At 44.3% G+C, this 20,392-nt stretch overlaps 1 protein-coding gene across 1 annotated transcript in view; it reads right to left on the bottom strand.

Moving 5' to 3' along the window:
- Positions 1–2,988: 2,988 nt before the first annotated feature.
- Positions 2,989–20,392, bottom strand: part of LOC141131538 (cathepsin S-like) — a 31,567-nt gene continuing 14,163 nt past the window's right edge. The window contains exons 5-8 of the mRNA XM_073618921.1: positions 18,133–18,315; positions 7,866–8,025; positions 6,869–6,983; positions 2,989–3,242 (exon numbers count right to left, since the gene is read on the bottom strand). Of these exons, the coding sequence (XP_073475022.1) occupies positions 3,140–3,242; positions 6,869–6,983; positions 7,866–8,025; positions 18,133–18,315 (561 nt within the window). The 3' untranslated portion in view covers positions 2,989–3,139. The remainder of the gene's footprint in view (positions 3,243–6,868; positions 6,984–7,865; positions 8,026–18,132; positions 18,316–20,392) is intronic.

Here is a 20,392-nt window from a genome sequence, read left to right as displayed (position 1 = left end):
TTTTGGGGGACACCCTGATATAAGGGGGGTGCTGATGGGGACACTCTGATATAAGGGGGGGTGCTGATGGGGGACACTCTGATGTAGGGGGTGCTGATGGGGGACACTCTGATGTAGGGGGTGCTGATAGGGGACACTCTGATGTAGGGGGTGCTGATGGGGACACTCTGCTGTGAAGGGGGTGCTGATGGGGACACTCTGATGTGAAGGGGGGTGCTGATGGAGGACACTGATGTAAAGGAGTGCTGATGGGGACACTGCTGTGGAGAGGGGGGCTGATAGGGACACTCTGATCTGAAGGGGGGTGCTGATGGGGACATTCTGATGGGAAGAGGGGTGCTGATGGGGACACTCTGATGTGAAGGGGGTGCTGATGGGAACACTCTGATGTAAGGAGGTGCTAATGGGGACACTGATGTGAAGGGGGGTGCTTATGGGGACACTCTGATGTAGGGGGGTGCTGATGGGGGACACTCTGATGTAGGGGGGTGCTGATGGGGACACTGCTGTGAAGGGGGTGCTGATGGGGATACTCTGATGTGAAGGGGGTGCTGATGGGAGACACTGATGTAAGGGAGTGCTGATGGGGACACTGCTGTGAAGGGGGGTGCTGATGGGGACACTGATGTGAAGGGGGTGCTGATGGGGACACTGATGTGAAGGGGGTTCTGATGGGGACACTCTGATGTAGGGGGATGCTGATTGGGGACACTCTGATGTAGGGGGTGATGATGGGGACAATGCTGTGAAGGGGGTGCTGATGGGGACACTCTGATGTGAAGAGGAGTGCTGATGGAGGACACTCTGATGTAGGGGGGTGCTGATGGGGGACACTCTGATGTAGGGGGGTGCTGATGGGGGACACTCTGATGTAAGGGAGTGCTGATGGGAGACACTGATGTAAGGGAGTGCTGATGGGGACACTGCTGTGAAGGGGGTGCTGATGGGGACACTCTGATGTGAAGGGGGGTGCTGATGGGGGACACTCTAATGTAGGGGGGTGCTGATGGGGGACACTCTGATGTAAGGGGGTGCTGATGGGGACAATGCTGTGAAGGGGGTGCTGATGGGGACACTCTGATATGAAGGGGGATGCTGATGGGGACACTCTGATGTGAAGGGGGGTGCTGATGGGGACACTCACAATTAAAGTGGGCTGGTCTAGGTGAAGTCCAGGGCCACATTTTTGTCCTAGTCCAGCCATGACATGTGGTCACATCCCTTTAGCACCTGATAGTTTAAATACATTTACAAGCTATTGGGATTTGAGCACAGGTATATCTTGTTTCTTTTTGTATGTGTTGCAAGTCGCACTACTGTGAAACTGAGCCTCTGTGCTGACTTTCCATAAAGTCACCATACACTACACTCACCAGCCACTTTATTAGGTACACCTTGCTAGTACTAGGTTGGACCCCATTTTGCCTTCAGAACTGCCTCTTCATGGCATAGATTCAACAAAAATTGGAAACATTTCTCAGAGATTTTGGTATATATTAAAATTATAGTATCACACAGTTGCTGCAGTTTTGTCAGCTGCACATCCATGATGCAAATCTCCTATTCCACCACATCCCAAAGGTGCTCTATTGGATTGAGATGTGGTGACTATGGAGGCCAATGGAGTACAGTGACCTCATTGTCATGTTCAAGAAACTAGTTTGAGATGATTTGAGCTTTGTGACTAAGGATGAGCTCAGGCATGTTCGCAACCCACACGTGGAGAGCCCGCCAGGAAGTCAGCACTGCACATCGCTAATCACAGGCAGTGAGACATTTACTCAATCCGCAGCTGCAGAGATTGAGAAATGTCTCAATGCCTGTGATTAGCGATGTGCAGTGCTGACTTCCTGGTGGGCTCTCCATGTGCGGTTTGCAAACATGCCTGAGCTCATCCTTATTTGTGACATGGTGCATTATCCTGCTGAAAGATGCCATCAGAAGCCATCAAGTTCCTCCACCCCAAACTGGCTCATCCATGCCTTTATGGACCTTGCTTTGTGCACTGGTCCAAATCATTTGGTGGAGGGGGGATTATGGTGTGGGGTTGTTTTTCAGGGGTTGGGCTTTTTCTCCTTGGTTCCAGTGAAGGGAACTCCTAAGGAGTCAGCATACGTGGACAATTTCATGCTCCCAACTTTGTGGGAGAAGTTTGGGGATGGCCCCTTCATGTTCCAACATGACTGCACACCAGTGCACAAAGCAAGGTCCATAAAGACATGGATGAGCAAGTTTGGGGTGGAGGAACTTGACTGGCTTGCACAGAGTCCTGACCTTAACCCCATAGTACATCTTTGGGATGAATTAGAGCGGAGACTGCGAGCCAGGCCTTATCATATCAGTGCCTGACCTCACAAATGCGGTTCTGGAAGAAAGGTCAAACATTACAATAGACACTCTGAAACCTTGTGGACAGCCTTCCCAGAAGAGTTGAAGCTGGTATCGCTGCAAAGGGTGGGCCAACTGAACTCTACGGACTAAGACTGGGAAGCCACTAAAGTTCATGTGTGTGTAAAGGCAGGTGTCCCAATACTTTTGGTAATATAGTGTATGTTACAATGTGTGCCCCAGCTTTTGGAAAATATTTATTTCAACTATATGTTACCTCCAGGTACTCCGGTCTAAATTGCCTCTAGTATGTATTCATGTGAGATAAGGAACCTTATGTTGGCCACAGACAGATGATTTGTACTTGCTGCATTCCCCTGTCCACATAAGTAAGGTGGATGGAGGGATCCTCCCTACTGTGTCATTGTACTCTCTCCTCTATCAGAATACACTGATCAAGCCTATTGGCTGCAGCTGCTAAAGGAGAAACATTTTTCAGCAAGCAAGACAATTGTTAGATCAACTACAAGTTGGAGCAGACACACGTGAATCAAAATTTGACCAGTCCTTGCTGTCAACCCTATATAAATACCTGTAATAGATAAATATTTAAACATTGTTATTAGCTAAAATGTATACTTAATAATGAAACAATTAGACTTTGGTTGCTTAAAATCATTTAATGAACTTTGGAAAGGCACTTTTGCTGCATCAACATCTATATACAGAGTCCACGTTTTACATTACCATTGGGAAGGTTTACATCATTTTTATGACAATCATAACTTGAGTATGTCCTGATAATAAACATTCACCCAAGAATATCGATTGTTGCGGCCATCTCTGATATGCTGCACTGATTGACGTTGCGTTTGATTTTTCCAAATCCGCTGTCTCCCCACTCCTCTCCCCAGCTGTAAGGAGTAAGAAGTAAAAATAAAGCTTGGATGGGAGCAATCAATAACACATACAATGCATTTAACTACTGAAGCTTGAAAAACACGTTTTGGCATCTTGGCTATATGTATGCTGCATAACCCCTGGGTTTTAGCCTAGGTTCACATTGGAGCGAATTGGCATGAAATTTGACATGTCAAATCGCATGCCAAATTAGCGGCAATTGCCGGCATTGGCACCATCCGAATAGCTGGAGGAACATGACTAGGGTAAACGTTTGACTACTTCCCATGGTTCCTGATTGATCGAGTTATCTTGGCCATCTGCTGGTTATATCTCTTCCACCATATCGACCATCTGACGTTACGATTTTAGAACCCTCTGGATAAAGGCTCTGGCTGGGTATTAAGCCGCAAGCTCATCTAGCTTGCCTTGTGGTAAACGTGCAATTTTTGTCCTGTCGGCACATTGTGGTGGTGGAACTATTTAACAATATTAACATTGTTGGACGTTTTCTATAATTCACTTATGATCTCTACTTTGGGACATTTTTAGTATCAATTACTGTGATATCCTACGGTGTAACCACACATCATTTTTTTATATTTTGTTGTGTTTATTTATTTATTTTTTTTATATACATTTTTTGTTTGTGTTTATTCATATGGTTTAGTGCTGGTACATCTTTTCCAATTTTATCTAGTGTGTATCCCACTTTAGCTGCTGCTTATTTTTATTCTTTTTATTTTATTTTTTTATTTTCACTATTAGAGGTTCTTAGTAGTGCGGTATTTTTCCCACTGTTTACACAGAGATGCAGTGTGCAGATCAGATGTGTAGGAGAGGAAGGGGGGTTGAAAGGGTTAAGGCCGGCTCAGACCAGAACATGTGCATTTTTGCGTGTCCCATGCATTCCATTTCTGACAGCCCATTCATTTCAATGGGCTGCCAAACACGCAAAGAGTAGGGTAGGAGCGACTATTAAAAATCATGCTGCTCCAAAGGCGCTGTGTTTGCTTGATGTGTTTGGGATGTTATTCCCAAATAATGGCACCCGCTCACGTCTAGTAAGGGCAGTGCGCTCCCATGGGATGCGGGAAATGTGCTTAAATTTTACTTGAATATGCTTCTGCTGTAATCTCTACAGTTCAAAAATGAATGAACGATTAATTTATTAGTTTATGTCCCCCCTTCCTCCATTGTAAGAAGAAGGTCAGGGTTCTCAGATGTAAACACACACACACAGCGATCACAATCTACAGAGCCGCTTGGACTGGCTCTATACACAGTGCCTGTGTGCAGAGTTGTCCAAGGATGGTTCTTTCATTCAGTACTGTTTATAAATGGCAGCGGGTAAATAACTGTCTACCACTTCTACATTTTTAAACGTACAGCAGTACAAATGTGGTTAAACATTCATTGCAGTGCTCATTTGGATTCAGAGAAAGGAAGCACACACTAAGGGCACTTTCACACTTGGACGTTGGGGGCATTGGCATTAAAGCGCTGCTATTAATATCGGCGCTTGACCATCGTTTTTGCTGCGCCTTTTGGCCGCTAGTGGGGCACTTTTAACCACCGCTAGCAGCCGAAAAAGGGTTAAAAGTGCCCGCAAAGCACAGCTGCAGCGATGCTTTGCCTGCGTTGCCCATTGATTTCAATGGGCAGGGGCGCTTTAGGAGCGGTATATACACTACTCCTAAAGCGCCTCAAAGATGCTGCTTGCAGGACTTTTTTTAGCGTCTTGCCAGCGCACCGCTCCGGTGTGAATGCCCTCGGGCTTTCATATTGGAGTGACAAGAGTGGCGCTTTACAGGTGCTATGCAGGCAGTGGTGTAGCGTGGGTCGTCAGCTCCCGGGGCAAGGCAAGTCATCTGTGCCCCCTAACTTGCGGACTTTTAGCACTCCCTGAGTCCTGTCCCTTCCCGTCCTACAATAGTACTAACCAACCTGTTTCCTATACTGACCACTACACTATACTGTCCTCTACACTGTCCACTGCACTATACTGACCACTATACTGTCCACTACACTAACCACTATACTACACTGACCACTACACTACACTAGTCACTATACTGTCCACTATACTGACCACCAGGGGTGTTGCTAGGTGGGAAAAAGACCAGGGGCTTCAGCCCAAAGTCCGAGCCCGGCACCGGGGGGGTGGGGGTTGTGCAGCAGGAGGGGGGAGTAAGCTCACTTGCTGGTTGCTGCATGGCAGACTGCGGCGCCCTGTGATTGGGCATATGGGCGTATGTGCGGCGGTGGGGCTGGCCTGTTAATGATCGACAGGTTGCCGGAGACCGAACATGTGCAGAGGCGGGACTCCAGGATCTACCACGATCGTGGACAGGCCAGCCCTGCCACCGCACATGACTCCATACGCCCAATCACAGGGCGTCAGAGACTGAACATGGCAGTCAGAGCGTGGGGACACAGGAAAGTGAATTTAGGAGGAGGCAGCCAAAATTTCGCCCCCCTAAATGTTGCGCCCGGGGCCACGGCCCCCTCTGCACCCCCCACGCTACGCCACTGTATGCAGGTACTATTTTTAGCGCTATAGCGCCTGTAAAGCGTCTCAGTGTGAAAGTAGCCTTAGGTTTATACTTAAGTTTTTGCACCAAATCCAAGTTATGCAAACAATTCGACAGGCCAGTATCAACAAGCTTTTGTTGACTACTGAACTGCTTTTGTCTCCATAAAAGTCTACGGGGATGCAAAAGCAGCCGAAGAAGATCAATTGTAGGTCGTGCAGGTTAACTGCACCTGTGAATCTGAATGATTTCAGAATCATCTTGAACAATTGTCAAAATCACACTGCATTTATCCATCGAAGTCGATTGAGACAGGCCGGCAGTTCATAAAGCAGCACAAAGATCTGCGATGACATTTGCTGTACAATAATCCATAACTCATTTTCATTTATCATTAGCAGGTTGACGAAAATTAATGTCTGAATGGTTTTTATTAAGTGCAACACTCTTTTTGCCCTTTAGCAGGGGTGTCCAACCTTCTGATCTTTCTGGGCCACAAGAAGAGGAATTGTCTTGGGCCATCCATAAAATACACTAACAATAAGGAAAGGTGATGAGCAAAAAAAAGTCAGGCAGATCACTTATCTAGATAATTTACCTATCTGTGTAATATAACCTCATTTATTTATTTTTTGTAATTTTCTTTTTTTTTTTAAAGTAAAAGAGGGCAACATAAAACTAGGGCGATTTGATACTGTTTTTGATAAACGAACCCATCAATATCTGGTTTGGTGGATGTAGTAGCAATTCTCAATTTATTCTCAAGGTGCTCAGCGGATATTTTGGTTCTAATTTGTGTGCCTCATCCTTGCCCGAAAACTGATGACATGAATAAGGCGTGATTGTGAAGAGTGGGATTTTTTTTCAAACTTATAAAAGTCCAGTAAAGAGACACTAACAAATTATTTTCAGCCGCATGTGTTCGCTAAGTGTAAACACATTTTTACGAAAAAATACCCCCCCCCCCCGAAAAAAATGTTCTTGATAAATTTAGGGTTTTTTTGTTGGGCCGCATTCATAGCCATCTTGGGCTGCGTGGGCCGCAGATTGGACACCCCTGTCTTACAGAATAAACTAGTTGCTGTAGAAGGTAGATAGGTACATACCTATTCTTTATTATCCAGTAGTCCTGCCTACCATTTTCATCATCAGTTTCTGTCCCATAACCCACAATAATTATTGCGTGATTCATATTCGGAGCACATGATCCATCAAAAACACCTAAGAGCAAAATCACACAAAAACACCTAAGAGCAATATCACATTATAAAAATATTTTCTGAATGTTTCACATTATTAAAATATTACTTGTGTATATAAAAAAAGAGCATGACTGAAACAATTAAACAGTGTAAAGTATAAAGTATAAAATGAAATAGTACTTTAGTACTAATATAATTGCTAGAGTAGAATTCCAGCTTTAATGTCTCTCTAAACTATTTCTACTAGGGAATGGCGTGGCCGCTATGTGCGCTGTAATATACTGTAGCAGCTTTAGCTACTTTCACTTCCTGTCTGCTTCCGGAATTAAAAAGAGTCGGGCTGATTGCTCTTCCACCAATCAGAAGAAATCTTTTTTATCAATCAATACAAGGCTTCCTGCGATTGGCTGAGGTGGAGAGGTGGGCAGATGACATCACAATTTCCACCTCGGCCAGTCAGAGAAAGCCTTGTATTCACTGTTAAAAATAAAAGGCTTCTCCCAAATAGCGAAGAAGCACTTAGCCCGGCAGATGGGAATTCCTTGGTACCTGTAAGTGTCAGTTGGCTGTCCACACACATTTATATTTTCGTTGCGCACACAGTAACCTTCTTTATTTTTAAGTCACCGTACTGCTGCCAGTACTCAGTTAAACTTTCTGTATGTAGCTAGTTACTACTATAATAAATTACAGCACACACACAGGGGTTGCAAAATTATTTAATGGAAATAGTTAATTTGGGCCATCTTGGCAGGATCAACAGCTAATAAATCTCTGTTAGAGGGGCTTAGAAAGAAAAAAAATGCTGTGTTAATGCAAGTGACAGGCTGTCGCTGCACCATATATGTCATTTTTAAAATTTATTTTGTCCATAGTTCCACTTTAAAGGATGATACATTACCTTCATGATATAACATGAATTCATGGTTCACTCCAAATCCAACAGTAATTGGACCTTCAAGTGCTACTGAAGATGCCATGTTCTGTTCTCCAGTCATAATATAGGATTTGCTTGCATTCAGAAATAATGCTTTATCAGAATTATAGGAACAGGCCATTTTCTTAAAAAAATAAAATGAAATTCAGTTCAGTATATGGATTTGTATCTCTAATTTTACCATTACTTTGACTGCTCCAAACAAAATTGTAGAACTATGTGGAGTTATGGAGCAGTGACCTGGGCTATAGGAAACACTTCATGCTTGCTATTCAGTGGAAAATGTCCCTGTTGAGTATTGATTTATTTGTTACAGCATGTGGATGGAGGAGGTGGAAAAAATCCCAATAAATGTATTTAGTAAGTGATTGGTTTGCATTCGGCTGGGTTCACACCATTGTGATTTGGATGTGGTTTTCCCGCATCCAATTCACAATAGCAGGATATTTTGACCCGCTCTCTATATAGACGGTTCACATATCTCTGCTGCTGCTCCGGCGAAAATTTGCACAGGAGCCCTGTATGTCTTTTGGGCCGTTTTCAGGTCCGAATTCAGCCAAAAATTCGGGCTCAAATCGGACTTGAAATGGTGAACGGGGATGCACCGGACTCCCGCTGGGAGCCGCATGTGGTGATGGTGTGAACCCAGCCTAAAAGGTATAATGTCTACAAACTATGGTATATACTGTATACTGGAATTTTTATAAATTTTTTTTGTATTGGTAATGGCATTGACCAGCGACTTAAAGTGGAACTGTGATAAATGTGGTGGGAAATCTGACACTAGCTGATGCTGGTTTGGGGGTACACTAACTGACACTGACATCAATAATGACACTAATACAGTAATCAGTGCAAATACTATGCACTGCCACTGTACTAATGACAATGGCTAGGAAGGGGTTAACATCTAGGTGCGATCAAGGGGTTAACTTTGTGTCTAACAATGGGTAATGTGTGTAATATGTGCTGCTTTTACTGCTGCTGTGCTGTCCCGTTGGCCGGGACCCACTGATCTGGTTGTGCTGTAACAACCAGCACAGCTGGAGAGGCGTGCGAGCTCACGCATGCCTTACCCGGAAGTGCTGATCACGTACCAGATACCAGATACCAGATGATCCAGCACACAGCAGCCATCCCGCCGCAGTAGATGCAGGCAGGGCAGTCTGCATGCCCAGGGACTGTGACAGCATAAGGGGGCGGGGTCTTCGCCTATATAAGTCACATCGGAGCACTCAGAGAGCATTCCAGCCACAGAGACCGTCGTGTCAACATCGGAAAAGAGAAGAAGCCAAGAAGCCCAGAGGCCCAGAAGTCCGGGCCTCCGCTGGCAAAAGAGCGGCATGAAGACAGCGGAGAAGCCAGCAGAAGAACTGGATCACCGGGAGAAGAGGCCAGAGAGAGCGGAGAAGAACCAACCGGACGCCGGGAGAAGAGGAACTGGAGGGACCCCCAAAGTCGGAAGAAGACCCCCGAAGCCGGAAGAAGACCCCCCCCGGAGCTGTCTAATAAATTACTTTTAAAACCTGTGTAGTGTGTTTTATTATTGACATTTGTTCCCTAGGTAAATGGGTAGGGGTACCATGTACCCCATACTCATTCACATAGGGTGGGGGGCCGGGATCTGGGGGCCCTCTTATTATAGGGGGCTCCAGGATTCCGATAAGCCCCCCGCCCACAGACCCCGACAACCAACGGCCAGAGTTGTCGGGAAGAGGCCCTTGTCCTCATCAACATGGGGACAAGGTGCTTTGTGGTGGGGGGGCCCCCGCAGGGCGCCCCCTCCCCCAAAGCACACCCCCCATGTTGAGGGCATGCGGCCTGGCACGGTTCAGAAGGGGGGGGCGCTCGCTCGTTCCCACCCCCTTTCCTGACCGACCGGGCTGCGTGCTCGGATTGGGGTCTGGTATGGATTCTAGGGGCGACCCCACGCCGTTTTTTCGGCGTAGGGGGTTCCCTTTAAAATCCATACCAGACTTAAGGGCCTGGTATGCCCCGCGACGGGGCTCGCAAGGTGTCAATCTCGCCGATAACAGCGGCGAGATTGACTTCCTTTTTTAGTCCCATCGTGCCTGAGTCACGTTCAAAATGAACGGACTTGTCCGTGTGTGGGCAAGTCCGTTCATTCTGAAAGTCCGCCGTAACTGCGGCGAAAGTCCGTCGGAGAGACGGGCGGACCTAGCCTGCCGGAAAGTCTGCTCGTGTCCAGTCGTGTGTAGGCAAGTCCGTCCATTCAGGTAGTCCGCCGGAAAGTCTGGCGGAAAGACCGTCGGACCAAGTCTGCTGGAAAGTCCGCTCGTGTGTACGAGGCATAAGTGAAAGTGAAATAAATCCTCCCATACAAGCTGCACCGCCCATCTGTAGTCGCCACACCTGCTTAAAGTACATAATTTACACAGCCTGTCTGAGCTTTCAGAAAGTAGGGGGCGGGGAGCTAAAGCCACACTCCTCAGATCCAAGGGATAAGAGCTCCGAGAGCCGACCAGAGGGAAGGGATATATCCCCCTACCCTAGACAGCACATATGTACATGAACAGAATCAAGGCTGCCAATCACAGGCTGTGCAACAGAGTTACCTCCCCTGTCACCCTTTCACCTCTTGGTGTCAGGAAAAAACGCCAGAAGTGACTCATGTAGATGAGGGGCGTGCGGTGAGGTCAGTGGCTGGTGAGGCACTGGATAGTATCAGAGCCTGATACACACAGGTTACATACGCTGCGAACGTTAGAGCGATTGCAATAATTCTAGCACTAGATCTCCTCTGTAACTCTAAACATGTAACCTGTAATAAATTTGGAAGCGTCTCCTATAGAGATTTTTAAGTACCGAAGTTTGGTGCCATTCCACAAGTGTGTGCAATTTTAAAGCGTGACATGTTAGATATCTATGTATTTGGCATAACATCATCTTTCACAATGTACACAGAAAAGGGCTATTTTAGTGTTTTTTTTATATTCATGAAACAGTTTATTTCCAAAAAAAAACACATTTGAAAAATTGTTGCGCAAATTCCGTGTAGCATAAAAAGTTGCAATGACCACCATTGAATTCCCTAGAGTGTCTGCTAAAACAACATATATAATGTTTGGGAGTAATTTTCTAGCAAAAAAATGAAGATTTTTACATGTAGGAGAGAAGTGTCAGAATTGGCCTGAGTGGCAAGGGGTTAATTACCATAAGTAAGTAATATACAAATAATTATTATATATTGTTTTTAAGGTAATTTACTATATTTTCAAAAACTTGTACTCAAGCAGGTGGCTTAACGGACAAATTACTGAAGTTTGAAGTTATAACTTTCAACCAGTAATTTCACAGTAAATAGATAAAAAATAAATTATTATGTTATAACATATAGCATATAAATATATGATTTAGCTTGGATATAACAGTACCTTTTCAGCAGGCAGCAGATTCTCATTCTCCCTCTTAACTGTGTGAGAAAAACTTGGGATTGTGGGTAAATCTTATACACATAAACCCATGTTATTTCCTTTTAGTTAAAGTGGAGTTCCACCCAAAAATGGAACTTCCACTTTTTGGAATCCTCCCCCCCTCCGGTGTCACATTTGGCACCTTTCAGAGGGGAGGAGGGAGCAGATACCTGTCTAATACAGGTATTTGCTCCCACTTCCTGGCATAGATCACCGCGGCGCTTGCGCTGACCTATGCCACTTCCGGCGCCTCCCCCATCCTCCCCCGCTGTATTCTGTGAGACACAGAACACAGCAGGGACCTGAGAGGACGCGCAGCGCGACTCCTGCATGCGCAGTAGGGAACCAGGAAGTGAAGCCGCATGGCTTCACTTCCTTATTCCCTTACCAAGGATGGCGGCGGCAGCAGCTGAGAGCCGAAGGACGGATCAGCTTCGGCTGCCGACATCTCGGGCTCCCTGGATAGGTAAGTGTCCATATATTAAAAGTCAGCAGCTGCAGTATTTGTAGCTACTGGCTTTTAATATTTTTTTTCAGCGGACCTCCACTTTAAGAGGGCTGGGCTGGAAGGGAGCTTTTGTCTTTTAGACACGTGCCCTCTTCTATGACACTACAGTGAGAGAACAGCCTCCACTGCAACATTTTTATTGGACAGCTTGTTCCAATGGTACTTTATCATTGGTCCAAGACTCCAAGCTGTCCATTGAGCTCAGTGCCTCTGACAAGAAGTGAGGAGAGGCACTGTGAGCTCATCCTCTCAGTCTGCTCCAAACAGAGTGTGCCAGCTTGTATTTAAACTGGATGCTCTGTATGTAGCTTCTGACAGGCTGCGGAGGAAGCCCTGTATGTCTGGAACTATAGGTTTGACCAGTGGTGGGGTAGGACTTCAGCTACAAATCTGGGGTCTCGAAGCTTAAACAGTTTTTTTTTTATGTTCATGGCCTCCCCTGACTGCACATCCCTGATGCAGATAGCAGAGGATCGAGGCAGCAGACAGAAATGACATCTTGAGCTCTGGATTGAGAAAGGGACACACCACAGAGTGGCATGTCCTGTCCAGACTTCATGTCCAAGGTCTACAACCACCCCAAGAAAGAAGAGAAGACGATAATAAGTGCACGATATTCCAATATTTTTAATTAATTGTTATTTGCAAGATACTGTAACTAAGGCTTCCATGTTTCAATGAATAAAGTTATGTTATTTAATACATCTGTTAATTTTTAATTTATCATAATCCATGACAATTTTGTTTTGATCAAATTGAATGGGATGGAAGAGGATCTCCAACATTTTGCAACTGCTAATGTAGCTGCTAATAAAAGAAAGAAGATCGAAGTGTGTTTTTAAAAGTATTGTAAGCACTGCTTTTCTCTAGGTCCAGTGCATTTTGTAGATCATTCAAATGAAAGGATTGTCAAAATGCACCACACAGGAGCTGTTGGGAATAGTAGGGAACATGCAGATTCAAACCTGTGTGATCTCGAAGTGCATCGGGCAACACAATTTTTTTTTTTAAATTTTGGATAGAGGGCTACTTTCACACTGATCAGTTTTTGTTCAGTTTTTGCGTTAAGATAAAGTGCAAGGAAAATGTGTTACCATTTTTTTTATGAATGTTTGGTGCGGTAAAAAAATGCACCGATAATATACCTCCCCACTGAAATGAATGGAAAATGCATAAAAACTGCACCTGCAGTTGCATTTTTGGTGCGATTTTTAAGTTACGCATCCTTTTTTTACAGGTGCAAAACACACCCAGTGTGAAAGTACAGTAGCTATAGAGTATAATCCTTGTCAGGATTTTTTTCGCCATATGTGTCCCACTCGGGGGATTTTCCTACACTTCCTGTCACATAGCCACAACAGAAGGTGAGAACTGAGGAAAATTCCTGATAGTCATCAGGAGGGTCGCCTGAAGTAATCTCCCCTCTTTTCCTGTTCTGGTGACCGCTCAATATGTGGTATTTTCTTTCACTTTTAGTGATAGTGGTCACCTGGACAGTGAAAGAGGGCAAATCTTCCTAATGGGGACACAGACAACAATAAAAACCTGACAGGTGTTCTAATCCCTCTCCAATTTATCCATAACTAAAAAAAAACGTTTTGCCTTCAGTTATACTTTGACCAACTCTTATGCCGTGTACACACAAGCGGACTTTACGGCAGACTTAGCAACGGCAGACTCAGCAAATTTTTAGGGGGACTGCGACATTGCAGCAAATAAATCGGACACTAACTGACACTTTTTTGGGAACCAGTGACATTATTACAGTGATCAGTGCTAGAAATATGCACTGTTACTGTAATAATGACACTGGCAGGGAGGGGGTTAACACCAGTGGCGATCAAAGGTGTTAAGGGTGTTCCCTGGGAGTGTTTTCTAACTGTGTGGGGATGGAATGACTGGGAAAACACAGAGATCCGTGTTCCTGCTTAGCAGGAACACAAGATCTCTATGTCCTCCCCTGTCAGAACGGCGCTCTGCCTTGTTTACAAATCCTCATTCTGCCTGTGTGGGGAATGATTGTGGGTAGCCGGTGGACATTGCGTCCGCCGGACCTGCTGATTGGCTCCCCCTCTGGCCAATCAGGCTAGTGCACGAAAAACGACGTACAGGTACGTCGATTTGCGCAGCCTTGCCGCAGTAAATCTGCGGCTGCCGGTCGGCAAGTAGTTAAGGAGTCACAGAATAGAAGATTTTTATCAGAAGCACACACCTGCAGTTAATTAGATACACACCATTACACATTCCTACAAAAAAAAAAACCTAAAAAAAAAACAAAACAAAAAATAAAATATTACATGCCCCCTTGTAGGTTAATACTAACTAACATATGATATACTAACACATTATGACAGATTTACCTTTCAAACAGAGTGCTGAGGTGTAACTGCTCCTGGCGATTTCATCCTCACTCAGTCTTCCTTTTGGGGCCACGCTCTATAGCCATTAAAAGGACCAGGCTGCAATGATGTTCTTCCCATGCATGCACACAGGAGTCATCCTCGCAGCATGGTGCTCTCTGCATTCAGGGCACACTCAGTGTACTCTGAATGCAGAGCATACTGCACATGTCCCAGTGATGTCATTGGCTGGAGCCAGTGTCATTATCTACTAAACAGCAAAAATTTAGGCCGTTTCAAAGGCACCTACAAGTAAGACTTTTTATAAGCTTACCTGTAGGGCAAACTTAAACATTTGACACCACTTTACATTGAAATAAATTATATCTATATTCCCCCGAAAATAATCTCTACACATCTACTACTTAATAGCCATGTAATCTATTTTTCATAAAATAATTTCTCACTGTGATTTTCTGTCTCCTTGTAATGTCCTCTGTGGGCTCCCAAACCTCTCCCATTTACCCCTCACTTCCTTTTGTTTGAAGTGAGCAGTATGCATTAGTTGTGGTCATGTGCATTGCTTTATGCACCCTACAAAGCCCATAGTCTATCGTCCCTAGTTATCTCAGGAGCTAAGAGGTGAATAATGGAGGCCCGAAACGCAATGTGCCCGCCCACTCTTCCCCGGCATTGGTTGTTTGTCAGAGGGAGGCTGGTACAGACGCCGACAGTGGCAAAGTGTTTTGGCAGGTCTGGCTCTCCATCACCCAGCTCATTGATCCGCTGGTTCTTGCTGCTGTTGAGTAGAAGTCTTTCACCCTTTACCTCAGAGCTGCTCTCCCCTAAGTTTGGATATGCTGTGTAAACAAACTTTGATACAATTTACTGATCCAGTGCCTTAGCAACTCTGTTTTTTTATGTTCCTATATACCAGGGGTCTTTAAACTTTTTAAACAAAGGACCAGTTTTCTGTCCTTCAGACTTCAGGAGGGCCAGACTGTGGCCAGTGGGAGTAGAAAAGGTCCTGGTGTTAGTGGGAAAAAATAATGCTCCATTGTTTTTTTTTTTTGATTTAGTGAGAATAATTGCTCTCCATTATTGGTGTAAATGGGGGGAATTATTTCCCCATTATTGATGTCATTTGGCCCCATCGTTTGTGTTATTGAGGGGATTGTGCCCCATCATTGATTTCATTGTGCCCCATTGTTGGTGTCAGTGGGAGGAATTGTGCCCTATCGATGGTGTCATTGGGAGGAAATGCGTCCCCTTCATTTTGTGTCAGTCTGGGGGAATTATACCCCATTATTGGTATCAATGGATGAAATAGTGCTCCAAGGGCCCGATAAAAGCAAGCAAAGGACCGCATCTGGCCGCAGTTTGGAGACCACTGCTATATACAGCGGGACCATAGAGAGCGACTGCACTACAGGAAGTCAGATTACAACAGCAAAAAAAAAGGAATTTGGAGATTTGAAAGAGGATGAGAGCAATAGAATGATTGATTTTTTTTGGAGTTAGCAATACATACATCTGTTATTGTAAGGGATACCACACTGTTTCTCTCTGGAATTAAAGCTCCTAGCACCACAAATGACAAAACATTGTGCAAAATAATATAAAATAAACATGCTGCGGTAATATAAATTGCTTTAGTGTATAAACTATGAATATCATTTGCATAATGCAAACAGTGCAATATTGTAAAAAAGTGCCAAGTGCATAAGAATTTATATATAAAAAATATATAAAATATATACAAATAAGTGTCACAGTCCAAATGAATGGTATAGAAAAGTCCAATTGTTCAGTCCTATTGTTGTTTTGATAGTTGTGAATAGCAACCAAGAATGACCATGTGCCAAACACCGCAATATGTGTAGCCACCACCACTAAAGGTAAATGCACTTACCAGAAATCAAGGACTCAACGGCAATGAGTTAAACAGGCTGACATAGATGTATATCACCAGAAGGATGGTCATAAAGCAACTTCCAAGGCCTGCCACCTCAACGATAAGGCCGGGTCTCTTCTTTCTTAATTGTCACTCTAGTTTGTTACATTAATTCTGTGGATCTATGCTTACACCACCACTTCTGTGGTATCTTCATTATCACCCCACCAAACAAATCACCGGTCATCAGGGAGGCAGGTCCGACACAAGGAAGCAAAGCACAGTCCTCTACCAAAACTAATGCAAGTCTAAATGGGCCTTAAATGTTCTTGACAATATTACCATTAAGGTGTCATCCCTGTTTCTCTAGTTTTGCTGACATTAGATACAAAAAATATGGAAAGGCAAACATTTTCTTGGGCATGTTGAAAAGTAACACTAATACAGTGAATACAATATAACAAGCTTTTTCTCTTTAGTCCTGGTCTTGTTAGTTTAACTGCCCTCCTTAGTATATATTTATTTGACACTTCAGTTGGCTCACTGTGCAGTTTTCTCTGACTGGCAAACATCATAATTTTTAGGAGTTTTACACATACTGTTCAGGCGCCTGCTGGATTGCATTTGCTGGTCAGTGAAAATGGAGTACCAGAGACAGTGTAAGATTTCTGTGTTTAAAGTAACACTAAAAAATATTCAATTCAAGTATGCATTGCTATAAAATAAACATGCTGCGCTAACATAAACCATATAAATATTATTTGCATCATACAATACTAATATTCAATGCAATAATACAAAAAGTGCAATATTGTAAAAAAGTGCCAAGTGCAGAAGAATTTATATATAAAAATATATCTAAAAAAGTGTCACAGGGTGACATCACCAAGTCACACGGCAAATCTTGACACAGGGCGATAAATCCAGAAAGTAATGATGTGTAGCAAATATATCAAAATTCTAATTCAAAATGTGCCACTTACACTAGGCTTTCCTATGGTATGATGAAGAAAACAGAAAAAGCAGCACAAGGGACATAACTTACAGTCAGTAGGATGTGTCCCTTGGGCTTAGGCTTCTTCTTGTAGGTGAAATCCTCCTCTGTCCAACTAGGCCCACCCTTTCTTCTCAGTTGCTCTATCCATAGAAGCTGGCACTACAGCTTCTATGAATGATTGGGGTGGACCTTTTCAATCATCCACCCATCAATGGTGGCGGGTGGTAATTTTTTTGGGGGGCGTAGCAAATAGTACTACCACCCCCCACCCCCCCTCCGGTCAGTCAGGCCTGGAGCACTTACCCCATCTATGGTGGGCAGCGCTCCTTACCTGCCCCTGCTTGGCGGCTTCCCCTTCCCCTGCTCTCCACAAGCATCATGGTGGCGGCGGCTTCCGTTTCCTCCACCTTGGCAGCCAATCGGGACTCTTCCCTTTTCGGCCAATTAGAAAACGGGTCTCAGACCCACTTCTGATTGGCCAGATTGAGGACCAGTTTTTTAATAATGAATAATAATTCGCTGTTGTAACACCTGTGTGGGCTCGTAGCTCAATGCTCTGCGCCTGGAGCTCATTCTATTTTGAAGCCTATTGTAGCCTCTGGCTCTAATCAGATGCTTAAAAAAAACCCTGCCGCTGTAATTCATGCGCCTGGCGTCCTGAAAAGGGTCGGAAGTCATGAGTAGGGGGTTACGGCCGTGGATAGAGGGGGCGGCCCCTAATGGACGGGCCACCACTGCCGCCCATCCTCCATTTAAAGATTATGTTTCTTTAATAGAAGCTGTTGTATGGCTTCTATGAATGGTGGAGCTGGGTGGAAAGGGTGGACATACCTGTAGTTGGATCTCTTGATGAGAGCCTGTGGCAGTCACTGTCACAGTCAATTCTATTTGTGATTTTTCTGGGTTTTTTTGGATAAACTTAGGCTTTAAGAAAAAATATATCTGCACTGATGTTATGCACTCATGATAGCTGTTTGAGGAAGAGGTATCTTGCTTTCCATTTAGGATGTGAGTTCCAACTCAGTGAAAATCAGAAAAAATTGAAATAAATAAGTAAACCTTTCCTGTGTATTCATAATCTTCAGCCTTCATGACTCCGTTCATCTCTGCATACAAAAGTGCATAGGCTGGAAACCCTCCACAGCATCCACCGTCTTCAGAGTCACAGTCTACCAGCTGCTGCTCACTGAGTTCCACAAGTTCCTTGCTCTTTATACATAACCGTGATTCAACAGCACCCACCTGAAACAAAACAGAGACTTAAGGCTGGTATATACGAACCAAATATGGGCCGGGCCAGCAGGAAACTGACAAATTTCACTCTGATTCTACCATTGTCTGTTCAACAGAAGTCGGTCTAATAACCAGCTTTTGTTGAACAGCCTTTCTGGAAGATCGGCATTCAATCAGCACATGCAGCCAATGACCAGGTGCTTGGCTAGAGAGAAAGAGAGAGACGCTATATATAAAGACACAGAGTGAGATTTACTAAAACTGGTGCACCCAGAATTTGGTGCAGCTGTGCATATTAACCAATCATCTTCTAACTTAAGCTTATTCAATTAAGTTTTGACAATACAATCTAGAAGCTGATTGGTTACTATGCACAGCTGTGTGTGTCTATACATGATGGCTATATGCTGGCTTTTATGCCGTTCATCCTTCACTTATCAGGGGGAGACTGAGGGACGTGAGAATCTGAAAGGACTCAATGCAGGCTGCATTGACCTGTTGGAGATTTAGTCCGGGAAAGGACCTTGCCATGAGAGTAAATGGAGTAATGGACTACAACTTCCAGATATACACTGTTAAGAGGAGGGGAAATGAACAATTTTCTCAAAAGGTTTAGAGGAGAGAACTTCCTCTTGCTGGAGGGGACTGCAGAGTGCCCATCTCTGTGTCTATGTGTGTACTCATCGTCTGTAGCCTGAGGCCTAAATTACTGAGGACCCGAGCTACCTTAAGTACAGATCAAGAAGGATTGCTGACAGTGTCCAAATCGGAGTTTGCAATGTGTCTGGGACTGGTGAGTGGCCACTTGCCATGCTTGATTTTACCGCTGCTAGCAGACTAAGAAAGGGGCTTACCATCCATCTAATAACATTAAATCACTGCATGCAGAGCAGCCTTTATGTGCTCAATCTTAAAGACTAGGCTCCACCGATTAGCCGGCTGAAGACTGCAATTCATATATTTACCAACTGCTCTACAGGAACCTTAAACTGGGTTACTAAAAGTTAGACATTAGTAAAAAAGTAGACAAATTCAGACGAACTTTTGGAATTAAATAGTAACTAATAGTAACAAATTTTGTTGAAATACTTTGGAATAGGTTACATTTATTCATTTTCTAACGAATTCCAAATTTTTAGAACGATTAGAATTTAGATAGGTCGAAAAACGATTGACCGATTCAAATTCTGTGTGAAGAATAGCTGGTGGTTAAGCAGCAGGCCAAGAAGCCGGCCGCAGCATCCTTAACAACCGATGAGTCATCAGCTGTCAGCGGGCTTCCCCACTGACAGCTGAAATGTAAACAAAACAAAGCCGGCAATAGAACATTTTTTAAAAATACGACGTTGGGGTTTCCCCCAAAATCCATACCAGACCCTTAACCTGAGCATGCATCCCGGCAGGCCAGGAAAGGGGGGGTGGCGAGCGAGTGCCCCCCCCCCCCCCCCGAGCTATACCAGGTCACATGCCCTCAACATGGGGGGGTGCTTTGGGGCAGAGGGGGCAGATATGTAAATGAGGAATTTTCTTTTTAATAATTACATCTATGTGGACCTAAAGGCAGACTATTTTTTAATGATTTTTGTAGAGCCATATATTTGAATCTTAATGTTGTTAAACAATACGAATTTCTGCTTTTATATCAGTGTTTTTGTTTCTCTATATGTTCCTCAAAAAGTCCATGGCTATGTATCAGTTCTCTATGTGTATACTGACTTACAACACATTGGGGTTGATTTACTAAAACTGGAGAGTGCAAAATCTGGTGCAGCTGTACATGGTAGCCAATCAACTTCTAACAGCTCGTTCAATTAAACTTAAAAAAAAAAAAAACGGAAGCTGATTGTTTTCTATGCAGAGCATAGGTAAATTAACCCCAATGTCTTATGCATTCTGTGTGTAGCACCCACTAATGTGCTACTAGAATAGTGCAGGCAAATTTAATGGCTCATGGTAAAATGAGTCTTTAACCACTTGCCAACCACCGCACGCCGATATATGTCGGCACAATGGCAGCGGTGGGCAAATGGGCGTACCTGTACATCCCCTTTAAGAGCTGGGGATAGCAGCGATCATGTCACGGAGC

This window comes from Aquarana catesbeiana, linkage group LG03, assembly GCF_042186555.1.
Source record: "Aquarana catesbeiana isolate 2022-GZ linkage group LG03, ASM4218655v1, whole genome shotgun sequence".
NCBI lineage: Eukaryota > Metazoa > Chordata > Amphibia > Anura > Ranidae > Aquarana > Aquarana catesbeiana.
This window is presented reverse-complemented; position numbering and strand designations above follow the sequence as displayed.